This window comes from Indicator indicator, chromosome 3 (assembly GCF_027791375.1).
Source record: "Indicator indicator isolate 239-I01 chromosome 3, UM_Iind_1.1, whole genome shotgun sequence".
In the NCBI taxonomy this organism is placed as follows: Eukaryota; Metazoa; Chordata; class Aves; order Piciformes; family Indicatoridae; genus Indicator; species Indicator indicator.
The window spans coordinates 11,690,946-11,706,280 of NC_072012.1; the positions used below are offsets into that span (position 1 = coordinate 11,690,946).

The 15,335-nt window shown below is 45.2% G+C and overlaps 1 protein-coding gene across 1 annotated transcript in view; it reads right to left on the reverse strand.

The window, feature by feature from the left end:
• Window positions 1-15,335, reverse strand: part of EXOC4 (exocyst complex component 4) — a 469,162-nt gene that overhangs the window by 63,518 nt on the left and 390,309 nt on the right. Inside the window, exon 13 of the mRNA XM_054399834.1 lies at window positions 13,972-14,127. Coding sequence (XP_054255809.1) covers window positions 13,972-14,127 — 156 coding nt within the window. The remainder of the gene's footprint in view (window positions 1-13,971; window positions 14,128-15,335) is intronic.

Below are 15,335 nucleotides of genomic sequence, written 5' to 3' on the forward strand. Positions count from 1 at the left end.
ATGACCAAGTGACAAAGAAATGACTTTGACTACCAGCCCATTCATTATTTTACTTGCACAGAGATAGCACTTGCTGAAAACTGATGAGCAAGACAAATGTGTTTACCCAAAAAAAAAAGCTGAAAAAAGTTCTTTTGAGGTGTGTACCTGCTGGATAAAAAATTGGTTGAATAACCAAGACCAAAGTGTGGTGGTGAATGGAGATAAATCCAGTTGGTGGTGAGACACAAGTGGTGCTCCCCAGATCTCACTGCTGGGAGCCAGTTCTGTTTACTATCTTTACCAATGACCTGGATGAGGGGACGGAGGCATCCTCGCTAAAGGCTGCAGATGACACTAAGTTGGGCAGACGTGTTGATCTACTTGAAGGCAGAGATTCTTTACAGAGGAATCTGGACAGGGTGGATTGATGGGTTGAAGCCAGTGGGATGAGGTTCAACAAGCCCAAGTGCCAGGACATGCCCTTGAATCACAAAAGCCCTATGCAGAGCTATAGCCTTTGGGCAGAGTGGCTGGAAGCTGCCCGGCAGAAAAAGACCTAGGAATGCTGGTTGACAGCAGCTGAAGATGAGCCAGTGTGTGCCCAGGTGGCCAGGAAGGCCACCAGCATCCTGACTTGGATCAGCAATAGTGTGGCCAGCAGGACCAGGGCAGAGATCATTGCCCTATACTGGGCACTGGTGAGGCCATACCTCGAACCCTTGGTTCAGTTTTGGGCCTCTCACTCCAGGAAGGACATTGAGGTGCTGGAGCAAGGCCAGAGAAGGCAGTGAAGCTGGAGAAGGGTCTGGAGCAGAAGCCCTATGAGGAGTAGCTGATACTGAAAGTCTCTTCCAACCTAAATGATTCTATGATTCTATAACAGAATGACAGAAACATTCAGGTTGGAGAAGACCCTCAGGATCACCAAGTCCAACTGATAACCCTACGTAAGACAGCCAGAGGTCCCTTCCACCCCCTACTGTTCTGTGATTCTATGACTTTCTGCGTACTGTGAGGATGGAAAGAATCAGGACATGGTTCCTACATCAATTACAAGAGCTCCTGGCTGCAACCAAGTGCATTTCATTGTGAGACTCTCAGTGATGGGACATCTATCATGGTCCTCAGTACACTCTTCCCATCATCAGTTCCTCTTTCTGTCAGGAATTTGCATTCCACTTTCATTTAACTTTGTAAACCTCCCTTTCCTGTCATTAGCTCTTTTATGAAGTTACAATGAGGAATCATGCTGCTGAGTATAATAGCTGCAGCAAAATAATCCCATCAGCAGCATTTTAGATATTATCGAAGCAGTTTTATTGCCAGTGTCTCCCTAGATTTGTGAGACATCACTGTCACTTGAGAGAAAATTAAAAAAAAAAAAAGGAAAAAAAGAAAAAACCCAAACCCTGAAATGGTTTTAAATTGCTCAGTTGAATTCATAAAAGGCACAACATAAAAATAGCCTTCATTGAAAAACAAACAAACAAAAAACTCTGAGGATTTTCTTCTGCTTGACAATAAAAAATATGCTGCCATAGGCTGTATCCCACATATGATGGTTTGGGAGGACTCCTAACTTGTTGGATGTGACTGAGAACCGAAACACAGGAATATCTCCAAATCCAATGGCTTATGGCAGTAATAATTCAGCTGTTTTTCCTCTCAGTAAGATAGGGTTAATTTTCATAGAATCACGGAATTGTTTTGGTTAGAAAAGACCTCTATTGTCTTCAACTCCAACCACCAACCTAAGACCACCATGGTTATTAAACTATGTTCCAAAGTGCCATGTCCCACTCCTCCAGGGGCAGTGTCTCTGCTATGGCTGCCGGCAATATATGAAAACCTTTTTCAACTTCAGGAAAGATCTTAACAATAATGGACATCAATGAACTCCATGAGAGGATGGAGAGCACCCTCAGTAGGTTTGCAGAGGAGACCAAATTTGGCACAAGTCTTGTGAGGATCAGCTGAGGGAACTGGGGTTGCTCAGTATGGAGAAAAGGAGTCTGAGGGGAGACCTTCTGGCACTCTACAACTCCCTGAAAGGAGGACAGAGTCAGGTGGGGAGGGTCAGTCTCTTCTCCCAGGTAACAGGGCAAAAGGAAATGGTCTCAATTTGCCCTGGGAAGGGTTGGGTTGGACAAAAGATGCAATTTCTTCCACCAAAAGGTTATTAATCCCAGGAACAGGCTGCCCAGGGCAGTGGTAGACTCCCCATCCTGCAGGGATTGAAAAGCAGTGGAGATGTGGTGCTGAGGGACATGGTTTAGTGGTGACCTGGCGGTGCTGCATTAACAGTTGGACTTTATGATCTTAAAGGTCTCTTCCAACCAAAACAATTCTGTAATTCTGAGCTTCCCTAATTGGACATTTCTTAGTCATAAAAATCTGGAAAGCTCTGAGGAGTGATGGCAGCTGAGTACCCTATCCAAAGTCCAAATGGGCATCTGATAGTGAATAAAAGCCTGAACCAGGTGGACAAACTCATAGCCAGGCTAGGACAGATTTTTTCAGATAAAGCAAGATCATTCTTTCAAGTAAAACACATTAATCACTTTTACAGCAAACAAGAAACACCTCACTTAGCTCTACCCACCCACAAACATTTGGAGAGTCTCATCTGTTCCTGTGGAGTAGAAAACACTTCACAGATAATCTTCTCCAACCAAACCACTCCCATGGAATTAGACTATCAAATCCCACTGACAGTTACCATCAATCACTTGGAAAAGTAAGAAATGAAACAGTTGGAGAATTTCTACCTTCATTAACACAACTTTCCAGTACAAAATGCCATAGAAAAAAAGCATTTGTTTTGGGATCCAGAATTTGAGAGCTGTTAAATGTGGAGTCACTACCACACCACTGCCCACAACTGCGATTACAAATCCCATTTTAGCACAGGGACAACTCTTCTGCCTTCCTACACACAGAGAAATGATTTTGGCACAGCTCTGGATGGATACCTTGGGCATGAATAATACAGTGCCTGCAGCTGGGTTGGGGAAAATCTCTAAAATACAAAGCATAGTGTATTTCCTATTTTTGATCCTGGAAGGAATACAAAAAAGGTCTTCTACAGGAAGGTATACCCCCCCCGCCAAAGGCAGGGGGGTTGGAACTAGATGATCCTTGTGGTCCCTTCCAACCCTGACTGATTCTATGATTCTAAAATGTTGTTGGGATGAATGTGATTTTGCCACTCACTTTGAAAGAACATAAGCTTGTATCAAAAGGACAGTAAATATATTGTTTGTATTTAATACAAATTCTTGACTACAAAACCCCCAATTCACCCCTTTATGAACTGAAACCTGTAACTGAAACAACCTTCAGCAAGTAAGAACCCCAAGAAGTGTTCAAGGCCAGGTTGGATGGAGCTTTGATCAACCTGGTCTAGTGGAAGGTGTCCCTGCTCATCTTTAAGATTCTCTTAAAAGTCTCTTCCAATCCAAACCATTCTATGATTGTAACTAACTCACATTTAGAAGATAACTTTAAAGAGTTCTGGTGGATTCCTGCAATTTCAATACAAACCTTCTGTTAGCAAGCATCTCCCTGAAGCAAATCTTCATCAGTGTTCTGGAAGCTTGCTTGAGAGATTATTCACTACCTGCCTTTCTTTGTCTTTATTAAATTTGCAAGGCTAAACACTTAATGGGAAGGATGTAAAAACTCAAACCAACTGCAAACCCAACCTTAACTCTGCTCTCTTGAATACCTCCATTAAAACAGCATCTTCAGCCCTTAAATTCTCACACAGTTTCTCAGCCAGTACCTGTGACATCTGTGTGTATCCAAGACAGAGCCAGCACACACAAAGAGATCTGCATTTAATTTATGAGTTTTTGATGGTTCACTGGTTTGAATTAACACAATTTTGAAAAGTCAAATGCCATCCTACTTTACCTATAAAGACTGCTTTGGACTTAGCCAGAGCTTCTGAGAACAACAAAAGATCCTGCAGCTATGGGTGAGCACCCAAAGATGGAAATTTCCAGTCACAGAGATGATGTATTTTAGAAAGTGCAAAATCTTCATAACCATGTGGTGCTCTCCAGGTCTCAGAATTTGAGCCAGCTCTCTTCAATATCTTTATCAGTGATCTGAACAAGGGGATCAAGTGCACCCTTAGGAAGTTTGGAGACAGCACCACGTGGGTGTGTTAATCAGCTTGAGAGTAGAGAGGCTGTACAGAAGGCTCAGGACAGGCTGGATCAATGAGCCAAAGCAAATGGGATGAGGTTCAACAAGACCAAGTGCTGCTGTATCCTGCACTCAGGTCACAACAAGCCTACAAAATGCCACATGCTTGGAGAAGAGTGGCTGGAAAGCTGCCCAGAGGAAAAGGACCTGGGGGTGCTGGTCAGTAGCCTGCTGAAGATGGGCCAGCATGTGTCCAGGTGGCCAAGAAGGCCACCAGCATACTGTCCTAGATCAGCAATAGTCTGGCCAGCAGGTCCAGGGCAGGGATTGTTCCCCTGGACAGGGCACTGGTGAAGCAGCTTCCCCTTCCTCTCCTCCAGTAACCAAAAGCACTGGTGATGTTTTTAATTAAGTTCAACAGCCTATTGAGCTAAACTGCTTGGAACCAGAGGGACTGATGACAGTGTACCAGGCTTCCATATTTCAGAATATGCAAATATGAGAGGACAGGAAACTCTTATGCAAGGGAAGAAAGGCCAAGGAAGAGCCAGTGTGATAAATCGAAAGGACCTGTGCTACGTTTAAGACACTCTGACCACACCAGAGCAGAGCTGAAAAGCAGCCAAGTGTCCACATCAATACTGCAGAATGAGGAAGGAGGTCTCTGATGTACCTTTGGCAGCTGCTTTACGTTCATTTACTGCTCCTCTCTTATTACTGCCAAGGAATTAGTGTCAATTATCCTTCAGAAAATAACACCAAGGAAAGAACTCACTGGGAGGGTACATGGAGATGGAGGAGGACAGGGGGACATCAATCAAGATCCTTAGAAACCCCTCCTGGAACACACTAACCCAATGAGGACCTCCCGTCTCTTCTCGCACCCTCTTGATTGCAGACCTCAGACAGGTGCTTTCTGCTGAGCATCAGATGCTTCAGAGAAGAATCACAGAATGGCAGGAGTAGGAAGTGACTTCTGGAGATCCCTGAGTCCAATGCCCCCCACCAAAGCAGGATTACCTAGGGCAGGCCACAGAGGAATGTGTCCAGACTGGGTTTGAAAGTCTCCACAACCTCTTAGGGCAGCCTGCTCCAAGGCTTTGGCACCCTCAAGGCAAAGAAATTTCTCCTCATGCTCAAATGAAACCTCCTGAGTTCATCTAGTCCAACCTCCCTGCTGAAGCAGGGGCACCCACAGCAGGTTGCCCAGGATCACAGTGTCCAGGTGGGTTTGGGATCTCTCCAGAAGAGATTCCACAGCCTCACTGGGCAGCCTGCTCCAGGGCTCCAACACCCTCACGGCAAAGATTTTCCTTATATTATGTGCAACTTCCTGTGGTCCATTTTGTGCCTGTTGCCCCTTGTCCTGTCACTGGGCACCACTGAAAAGGGTCTGGTGATATCCTCTTGACCCCTGCCTTTAGCTCTTGCTGAGCATTGAGAAGATCCCCTCCCGAGCTGCTCTTCCTCAGGCTAAACAGCCCCAGGGCTCTCAGCCTTTCCTCCTCACAGAGGTGCCCCAGGCCCCTCAGCATCTTTACAGTCTCTGCTGGATTTTCTGCATCAGTTCCCCATCTCTTGAACTGGGGAGCCCAGAACTGGACTCAGGACTGCAGCTATGGTCTCACTCCGGCAGAGTAGAGGTGGAGGAGAACCACCCTTGACCTGCTGGTCACACTCTTCTTAATGCCTCCCAGGACACCTGGGGTCTTCTTGGCCATAAGGCCACATCGCTGGCCCTTGATGACCTTGCTATGCATCAGGACTTTTGGATCAGTAGAATTTTTTATGTATTTATGTCATGCAAAAAAATCTGTTCCTGCATCTGAGGCACAGAGTCAGGCTGGAAATGCTGCTTAAAAACTGCATGTAGGAAGTACCCAGGCAGACAGATTTCCACTTGATTAATTCAAAGAAATTCCCTTTCTGTTCATATTTATAAAGAAATAGACAAAAGGTGGTTTGTTGCTTCATCATGCACCAGAATTTGTTTAACAATCACAAAGAAATACTACAAGCACCAAATCCAAGAACCCATGTGGGCTTTTCCTGCAATGGGAAGCCCTCTAAAATAATTTGCTGCCGTGAGAACAATAAAACCCAGCCCAGCCATCATCCTGCAGAAGATGCTGCTTCACTTGCTTCAAAGATCCAGCACGTGAAGGTATTTTAAAAATTCAGGACATGAAGGACATATCTTGTAACACATCCAAACAGCACAGTGGTCCTGATGAAAAGCTGCTGCAAAGGAGCCTCAGAGGATAGAAATTCACCCCCTGAACCTATGGTATTTGGCTTTAAAGGACTGGAGATTTATCCCATCCTAAAAATGACCCAGATTTGAGGTTTGTTGGGATTTGGAAATTCTCAACAACAATTTGTGCATCTCTATTAGGGACTAGCTCCAAACAGCTGCTGTGAGGTCGCCACACTGTCAAAAAGTAGACATGGGTAATTGACAATTTGAAGCTCTAACATCATATGCCATCCCCTCCCTTAAATTTATTTGAATATTCTGATCTCGTTAAGGGGATATGATATAGTTTATCACAGCAGACAAAGGAGTGTCTTGGAGCACATACTGTGTAGTTCCAATGATGTGATTTAGTGATACATAATCTTGTTAAAGCAGGAGCTGTTATTAAATCTTTGTGGGGAAGCTGAATCTTTGTGTTTCTTCTCCCTCCATCTCAGAATCCCAGCATGGTGGGGGTTGGAAGGGACCTCTGGAGATTATCTTGTTCAGCCTCACTGCTAAATCAGGGTCACCCAGACCAGGCTGTCCAGGATCACAACGTTCAGGGTTTGGAATCTCCCCAGAGAAGGAGACCATACAGCTTCTCTGGGTAGCCTGATCCAGGGCTCCATCACCCTCAAAGTCAACAAGTTTTTCCTCATGGTCACATGGAACTTCCTGTGTGCCTGTTTGCACCTGTTGCTCCTTGTCCTGTCCCTGGGCACCACTGAAAAGGGTCTGGTGACATCCTCTTAACCCCCCCCCCTTTAACTCTTGCTGAGCATTGATCAGATCTCCTCTCAGGCTGCTCTTCTCCAGGCTCAACAGCCCCAGGGCTCTCAGCCTTTTCTCCTCACTGAGATGCTCCAGACCCCTCAGCATCTTTGTAGTTTCCTTTAGACTCTTCCCTGCTACACAGTTTAGGGGCACAGTCATTACCCACAAAAAATACACTGGAAGAGGTGGGCATTGCTGCACACACCTCAACAGACAACACAATCTGTAGGATTAATGAATCTGAAACTGGAAGATTCTTCCTGGATTCAGGTTGAGAACATAGGAAATTCTCAAAAACACCCAAATCCAGCCCAAATCCCGTCCTTTTGATGCTGAGCAAGTGAGGATAAGCATCCTCAAGCGAACATGAGATACAGGGGAGAAAGCAGCAGGTCACTGGAGCGCTCTGCAGCCATGGTTATAGAGTCATGGAATCAAAGAATGGCTTGGGTTGGAAAAGACCTTAAAGATGATTTAGTTACAAGTTCTCTGCCATGAGCAGGGACACCTTCTACTAGGCTAGGTTGGTCAAAGTCCCATCCCACCTGGCCTTGAACACTCCCAGGGGTAGGGCATCTACAACTTCCATGGGCAACCTGTTGCAGCATCTCACCAGCCTCACCTCCCTAAAAAAACCCACAAAACAGTGAAAGGACATGTAATGTGGGACATGGTGATGCTGAGAAGAGGTTTTTGATTGCTCCATTAACTTCAGCCTCAGAATCTGAGCCCAAGTTCAGTATTTAGGAGCTTGCTGGAATCACCAACCCCCTCCTAATGCATGTTTACCGTCTCAGATCAAAGAATCATTAACGTTGGAAAATACCTCCAAGGCCATAAAGTCCAACCAGCAGTCAGAATAATCTGTGTTGCAGTACAATCTTCAGATCAACACGAGGTTTCCACGCAAAATTGTTGCCCTGTGAACTACCATCATACCTTCCTCAGCTCTCCAAAGAGGTTGATTGATAGAATCATAGAATTGCTTCAGTTGAAAGAGACCTCTATGATCACTGAGTCCAACCATCAAACTAAGACCACCACGGCCATTAAACCATGTCTAGAAGTACCACGTCCACATATTTCTTGAATACCTCCAGGGATGGTGACTCCACCACCTCCCTGGGCAGTCTGTTCCAATGCCTGACCACTCTTGCAGGAAAGAACTTTTCTCCTAATATCCAACCTAAACCTCCCCTGGCACAATTTCAGGCCATTTCCTCTTGTTCTATCACTCAATACTAGGGAGAAGAGACCAACCCCCACCTCAGTTCAACCTCCTTTCAGAGAGCTGGACAGAGCAACAAAGTCTCCCCTCAGCCTCCTTTTCTCCAGGCTAAATAATCTCAGGTTGTTCTCCAGACACTTCACCAGTTTTGTTACCCTTCTCTGGATGTGCTCCAGCACCTCAATGTCCTTCTTGGAGTGAGGGGCCCAAAGTTGAACCCAGTATTCAAGGCATGGCCTCACCAGTGCCCAGCACAGGGGCACAATCACTTCCCTACTCCTGCTGGCCACACTATTCCTGATCCAGGCCAGGATGCTGTTGACCTTCTTGGCTACCTGAGCACATTGCTGGCTCATGTTCAGAGGGCTGCACAGCACCCCATGTCCTTTTTTGCTGGGCAACTTTCCAGCCATCCTGCCCCAGGCCTGTAGCATTTCCCTCGGGTTTACAGTGCCCCTTGCCCCTCCCCACACCTTGTGCTGCAGAGCTGCAGTGAACACCAAGAAATCCTGCTCTAACTCAAGTGTGACCAGATCTGAAGCTCTTTTGTACATTGCTTTTCCTCCTCAAAGGCAAACCTGGAAATGAAACATCTTTGGGTTTTATCACCAGCATATCTGTTTCAGTAATGAACTGGAGGCTAACCTTTATAAAGCGATAAGGGCAGAGTATTTCACACTGGCCCTGCTGCCAAATTGCCTTCAGAGCTTTAAAAACTAATTATACGAATGGAGGCATGACTTGTTCCTTTCCTTTCTCCCCTTGCCAAGTTCTCAGCTACTATAATATGCTCAATCAGGTCCCTTTGTCTGGCCAACCACTCCAGAATATTAATGGAAAGATTCTGCTAGTGTCTTAGCCTGCCTTTTGACATCTGTTCACAGAAGAGAGTGGTAGGGTTAAGACAACAAAATCAATCGCTGTCAACATAGAAAGGCATGATGGTTTGATTTTGTAAAGGCATCGTGTTTGGGTTCTTCTCTTTAATTAAACAAATGAGTTACAGGAAAGATGGGGAGGGAGAGCAAAAGAAAACTGTGCTTACATCTCTCCCTGCTACAGGGAAAAACTAGTGGCAAACTTTCAGGTGGTAAACGTGCAGGACCCAGGGACACCTTTTAGTGGCCTTCCAGTACCTGAAGAGACCTACAAGAAAGCTGGGGAGGGACTTTTTACCAAGGTTGTAGTGATAGGATGAGAGGGAATGGATTGAAGCTGAAAGAGGGGAGATTTAGACTGGAGATTAGGAAGAAATTCTCTTCCTAAGGTGGGGTGAGACACTGGAACAGGTTGCCCAGGGAAGTTATAGATGCTCACTCTCAGTAGGTGTTCAAGGCCAGGAACTAGACGGTCTTTAAGGTCCCTTTCAATCCAAACCATTCTGTGGTTCTATGATTCTACATTATATTCAATGTAGCAGTTTTCATAAAGGGATGCTCTCAAGAGTTTCGAGTCTTGTTCTCAGCCCTGTTTTCTGTCCATAAAGACCATGCTCCTATGTTTCATCAAGCTCAAACCTTTCTTTCTAGGAAGTGGAATGCTTAGCCCTGTCCCTGCTAGCTGATGAGTGGGGTCTATGAACATAAATTGGTATCTGTGTGTCAGGGTTGTAAAAACTGAAATGAGGAAATGGGCTTAAGTTGTGTCAGGGGAGGTTTAGGTTGGGTATTAGGAAAAATTTCTTTCCTGCAAGAGTGGTCAGGCATTGGAACAGGCTGCCCAGGGAGGTGGTGGCATCCCCATCCCCAGAGATGTTCAAAAAACATGTAGACATGGCACCTGGAACATGGTGTAGTCATCATGATGGTGTTGGGTCAATGGTTAGACTCAATGATCTTAGTTGTCTTTCCCAAGTGAAACAATTCTAAGATTCTATGATATCTTGAATGGCTGAAGTGAGAATGAAATAGAAGCATGTAATCATTTTAGCTGGAAGAGAGCTTTAAGGTCATTAAGTCCAATCGTTTACCCAGCACTGCCAATTCCACCACTAAACCATGTCCTTCAGCACCACATCTACATGGCTTTTAATGCCCTCCAGGGATGGGACTCTACCACTTCCCTAGGAAGCTTTTCTCAGGGCTTGACAACCTTTTCTGTGAATAAAGTTTTCCTCATGTTCAATCTAAACCTCCACTGGCACAACTTGTGGCCATTTACTCTTGTCCTATCACTTGTTACTTGTGAGAAGAGACCAACGCCCACTTCATTGCAACCTCCTTTCAGAGAGTTGTAGAGAGTTGAGATTGTCTTCCCTCAGCCTCTTTTTCTTCAGGCTGAACAACTCCCTCAGCTGCTCCTCACAAGACTTGTGCTTTAGTAGACTTGAGCTGTCCCAGGCTCTTACATCACAGTTGAGAAGACATGATCTTAACAACCAAGGTATCCACAAGACCCATTTCCCTTTGGCTGCTTCAAGTAGTGACTACTACAGGCAGAATTACTACGAACTCATCAGCAGCAAGAGGAAGAAAGAGAAGTGACAGCAGTGAAGGCATCATGTTCCTTTGGATTAGGAGAAAGTTTGAAAGAAGTCTGCTTAAATGGAAAGGAGGTGACAAAAAATTGGGCCAGTAATTGGTTTTGTTTTGAAGCTTTGCAGGAGAGATCTATTCACTCATGCACTGATTCTTAAAGAAGTTTATCAGCCATGTCTTTAATCATCAGTGGCTAAGACTGGCCCAGACTGATCATTGTCATTTGAATCAATGCTACAGAAGCATCCACACAATGCTTTGAGGAACTAAGCCACAATGCTCTGTGCAGACACTGAGGAAAGATCTTTGCCCCAACGTCTAAGCTAAAATATGGGAGAGGAGCTATTCCCAGTGAATTCAGAGTAGATGAACTAAAGCTTTTTCATGTTAACACCTCTGATACATGTCACAAAATACTTCAATTAATCATTCACTCACAGAATGGTTTGGGGTTGGAAGCAACCTTTAAAGGTCATCTAGTCCAACCCTCCACAGTACGCAGGGACATCTGCAACTAGAGCAGGTTGCTTAGAGGCTCAAATGACCTGGAATGTTTCCTGGGATGCGGATTCTCTGGGTTATACCCACTCTGGATATAACCTGGGCCACTGTTTCACCACCCTCAGCATAAAAAATGTCTTCCCTCTGTCCAGTTCGAATCTTCCTCTTCTAGTTTAAAACCGTCACCTCTTGTCCAGTCTCAATGGGCCCTGATAAAAACATCTGTCCCCAGCTTTCTTATAGTCCCCTTTAAGTATTGAAGGCCACAAAAAGGTCTCCCTGGAACCTTTTCTTCTCAAGGCTGAACACCTCCAGCTCTCTCACAGCAGAGGGCTTCCAACCCTCCATTCATTGTTGTGGCCTCCTCTGGCCTCCTCTGTCTCTCCTGTGCTGAGGACTCCAGAACTGGCCCCAGCACTGCAGGTGGGGTCTAAGCAAAGCAAAGCAGAAAGGCAAAAGTAAAATGACAACTTAGGAATGAAATCAACATTAGGATCAAAGTGTTGGTACTGGTAGCATCAGATTGAGCTTGGACATCAGATTTAGTCTTGCCTTGAATTTCCAGTAGTAGGTTACCCTCAGCTAGTAGTATCCAACAGGGCATTCACAAGATCTCTGGTGTCCCACACTGACAACTCACCAACCACAGTAAGACCTATGAGGACACCCCAGCACGTTTCTTTGCCTAGTAACAAAGGATAAATGTGAAGGCAAAGATGGAGGCTAGGGCTGAAGGGATGAATCTCCAAAACCTTAGGAACTAAATTAAGACCTCAAGGTCTCTCTCTGCCTCTTCAACTCTTCCAGCAGCACAGAAGAGAAATCAGCAAAACTCTTTATCCCCACTGCACTACAAGCAAACATTTTTGTGACTAGACATGTTTCAGACCCTTTGCTGATCCTTCTCTAGACTGCATCATCTTCATGTCATTGTGCTTGCATTCAGAGAAGTAGTAAAATGACAATCTGGGCAAATTTTCAACAGCTTCACTCACTCCTACAGTTTTACAGCCAAATGCCAATCAAGGAAATGATGAATAGTGATAGGAATGTGCAAACAAGCTTTCTGACTTGCTGGAATGACAAAGAGGACCTGTTTCTTCACCATGAGCCAATGATTCAGAGACTAAGCCACTTCCAGCATGCATGGAAAGGCCATCTGCCTATGCACAGGATTTCACTTGCCTGAAAAGGTAGAAACAAACTCATTTGGACACAGTGAGTTGCCTCTGAAAGAATCTCTTTTGGAGGTACTGATATTTTTCATTTGACTCTCCTTATATAGCTCCTAGGATTGAGATGGATGAGAAGCACCACCTGATCTGAGCTCAGATGAAGGACAGCTTGGGTGACAACATCAGTTTGAGGAATTCCTCCCCAGTATAACCAAGTGGCCCCTCCATTAGTTCGCACACTGCTGCTCCCTCCATTGCATGGGTGATCAGAGCAGGACCATCAACCAGGACAAGGATCTGCCTGAACTATAAATAAGCCTTTCTTACCCTCCCCAATCCCAGTCACTTTCTTGACTGGGTTCACAAACACCACTCTTCAAAACAGCCTTTTTTGAAGAACAGAGTGAGGAGAAAGAAGCAGTAAGATCAGGAAGGTAGCAAGCTGGCCCTCCCACTTAAGCTCCTTCTTGAACCACAGCCTTCCTGTCTTCTGTCCTTGTTGCATGTGAGAAGCAGATCTGCTTTCCCATTTTTCTTGAAGGATAAAGAGCTTTGGGATGGTTTATCTATCAATCCATCGCACAGCTGATAAACAAAGCCCAGAAATATCCCCCAAACAGATAATCTTAAGGATTTCTCAAGACCATCAACAGAAACAATCCAGGCAATGCATAGGAAGATCTCAGTTCAGCAAAGTTGGTGTCTGGCTTAAAAATCACAGAATCCCAGAATAATGGGAGTTGGAAGGGACCTCTGGAGACCACCTAATTCAAATACCTCTGCTAAAGCAGCCTCACCCACAGCAGACTGCTCCAGGGCTCCTGCAGCCTCATAGCAAATAAGCTTTCCCTGATGTTTAGGTGGAACTTCTGTGGTACATTTTGTGCTCATTGCCATTTTCATTGCATAATCACAGAACTTGAGGGGTCAGAAGGGACCTCTGGGGATCATCTAGTCCAACCCCACTTCCAGAGCAGGGCCACCTAGAGCACATCACACAGGAATGCATCCAGCTGGGTTTCGAATATCTCTAGTGAAGGAGGCTCCACAGCCTCTCTGGACAGCCTGTTCCAGTTCTCTGTCACTCTCATAGTGAAAAAGTTTTTCCTTATATTTATGTGAAAAAATTCTGGTCCCATCCTCTTGCACCCCACCTCTTAGACATTGATAAGCATTAAGTAGACCCCAGCATGATGCAGTGTAATGGCATAAGGACTTGGCCATATTGGTTTAGTAATCGGACTTAGTCTTAAAGTTCTCTTTCAATCAAAAGGATGCTGTGACTCCATTTAATTACTCCACTTGAGAAAAGATCAAATCTCTACCTCTTCTCACACCTGGAGACACAATAGCTACTCAAATGCCACCATTATTCTATTTCCAGCAGGTTTTACCGTTGTTGCTACTCCTTGAAACTTTCTAAAACTTCCTAAAATATTTTACCTGATAAAGTCTTCTTCCTCCTCTCTCTTGGGTCGCAGTTGCTTGGGTTGAGCCATGTTGCTCCAGTTGGGCAGAGATTTCAGGAGCCTGCTAATATCATCATCTTTAGCCCAGGATGCACTGATCACCAGCTTCTCATCTGACTGCACGATGCTCCTATGGGAAAGCAGCAACAATCATAGCATCACAGAACCAGAGTTATGGAATCATAGAACTGGAAGTTGGAAGAGACTTTTGAGATAATGAAGTGAAACTGCTTGCTTGGAGCTTGCAATCCCATGACTACTGCTAAACCAACTGGACTTTCCATGCAATTCCACAAATACCCAATAAATCCCTGTCACATACAAACATGCAGTAAGTGTCAGGGAAGGGGTCCAAAATGGAATTCAACAAAGTGTTTATGGAGAGCCTCCCTGTGGAGAAGGACCTGTGGAGTTCTGATGGGTGAAAACCTGGACACAACCTGGCAAAATGCTCTTGCAGTCCAGAACCAACCATGGCCTGGGCTGATCCCTAGCAGCGTGAGCAGCAAGTGGAGGGAGGGGATTCTGCCCCTCTGGTGTGCTCTGCTGAGACCCCACCTGCAGTGCTGGGGCCAGCTCTGGAGTCCTCAGCACAGAAGAGGCGGCCTTTTGGTACTTAAAGGGGGCCTGAAAGAAAGCTGGGGACAGACTCTTTATCAGGGCCTGCTGTGACAGGACAAGGGGTGATGGTTTTAAACTAGAGGTAGATTTAGACTAGATCTAAGGAAGAAGTTCCTTACCACAAGGATGATAAACCACTGACCAGAGAGGTGGTCAATGTTCCATTCCTTGAACCATTCAAGGTCAGGTTGCTTGGGGCTCTGAGCAACCTGCTCTAATTGCAGATGTCCCTGCTTACTGCAGCGGAGTTGGTTAGCTGACCTTTAAGGTCCCTTCCAATCACAACCACCCTATGAAAGCATTTGTATGGAGGGCATGGCAGCACAGGTGGACAGAATATAAAATTCTCTTAAACTCACAACTCTTGATGAATTTGATAGAATCCTTCAAGGGAAAAAGGGCCATATTCTTCCCACCATTGAAATCATTCAACTGGCAATCACTTATACAACAGAAGGAGGTCATTCTATACTAGAAGAAAGAAAAGATATGGCTCATTTGTTCTCTGCAATCTCAATCCAGTTTGCCAGCCACTGACGATTGTGTTGTGACTGCAATGTGGAAACCTGCCCAAGAAGACCTGAGTGGAAGCCACCAGTTCACCACACCCCAGCTGGTCTAGCTTGGGGACCTGGTCTGAGGCAATGGAGCTTCTCTCCATTCATCCCAAACATCTAATAATAAAGATTTAATCTGAGTCCTATATGTGTGTGAAAT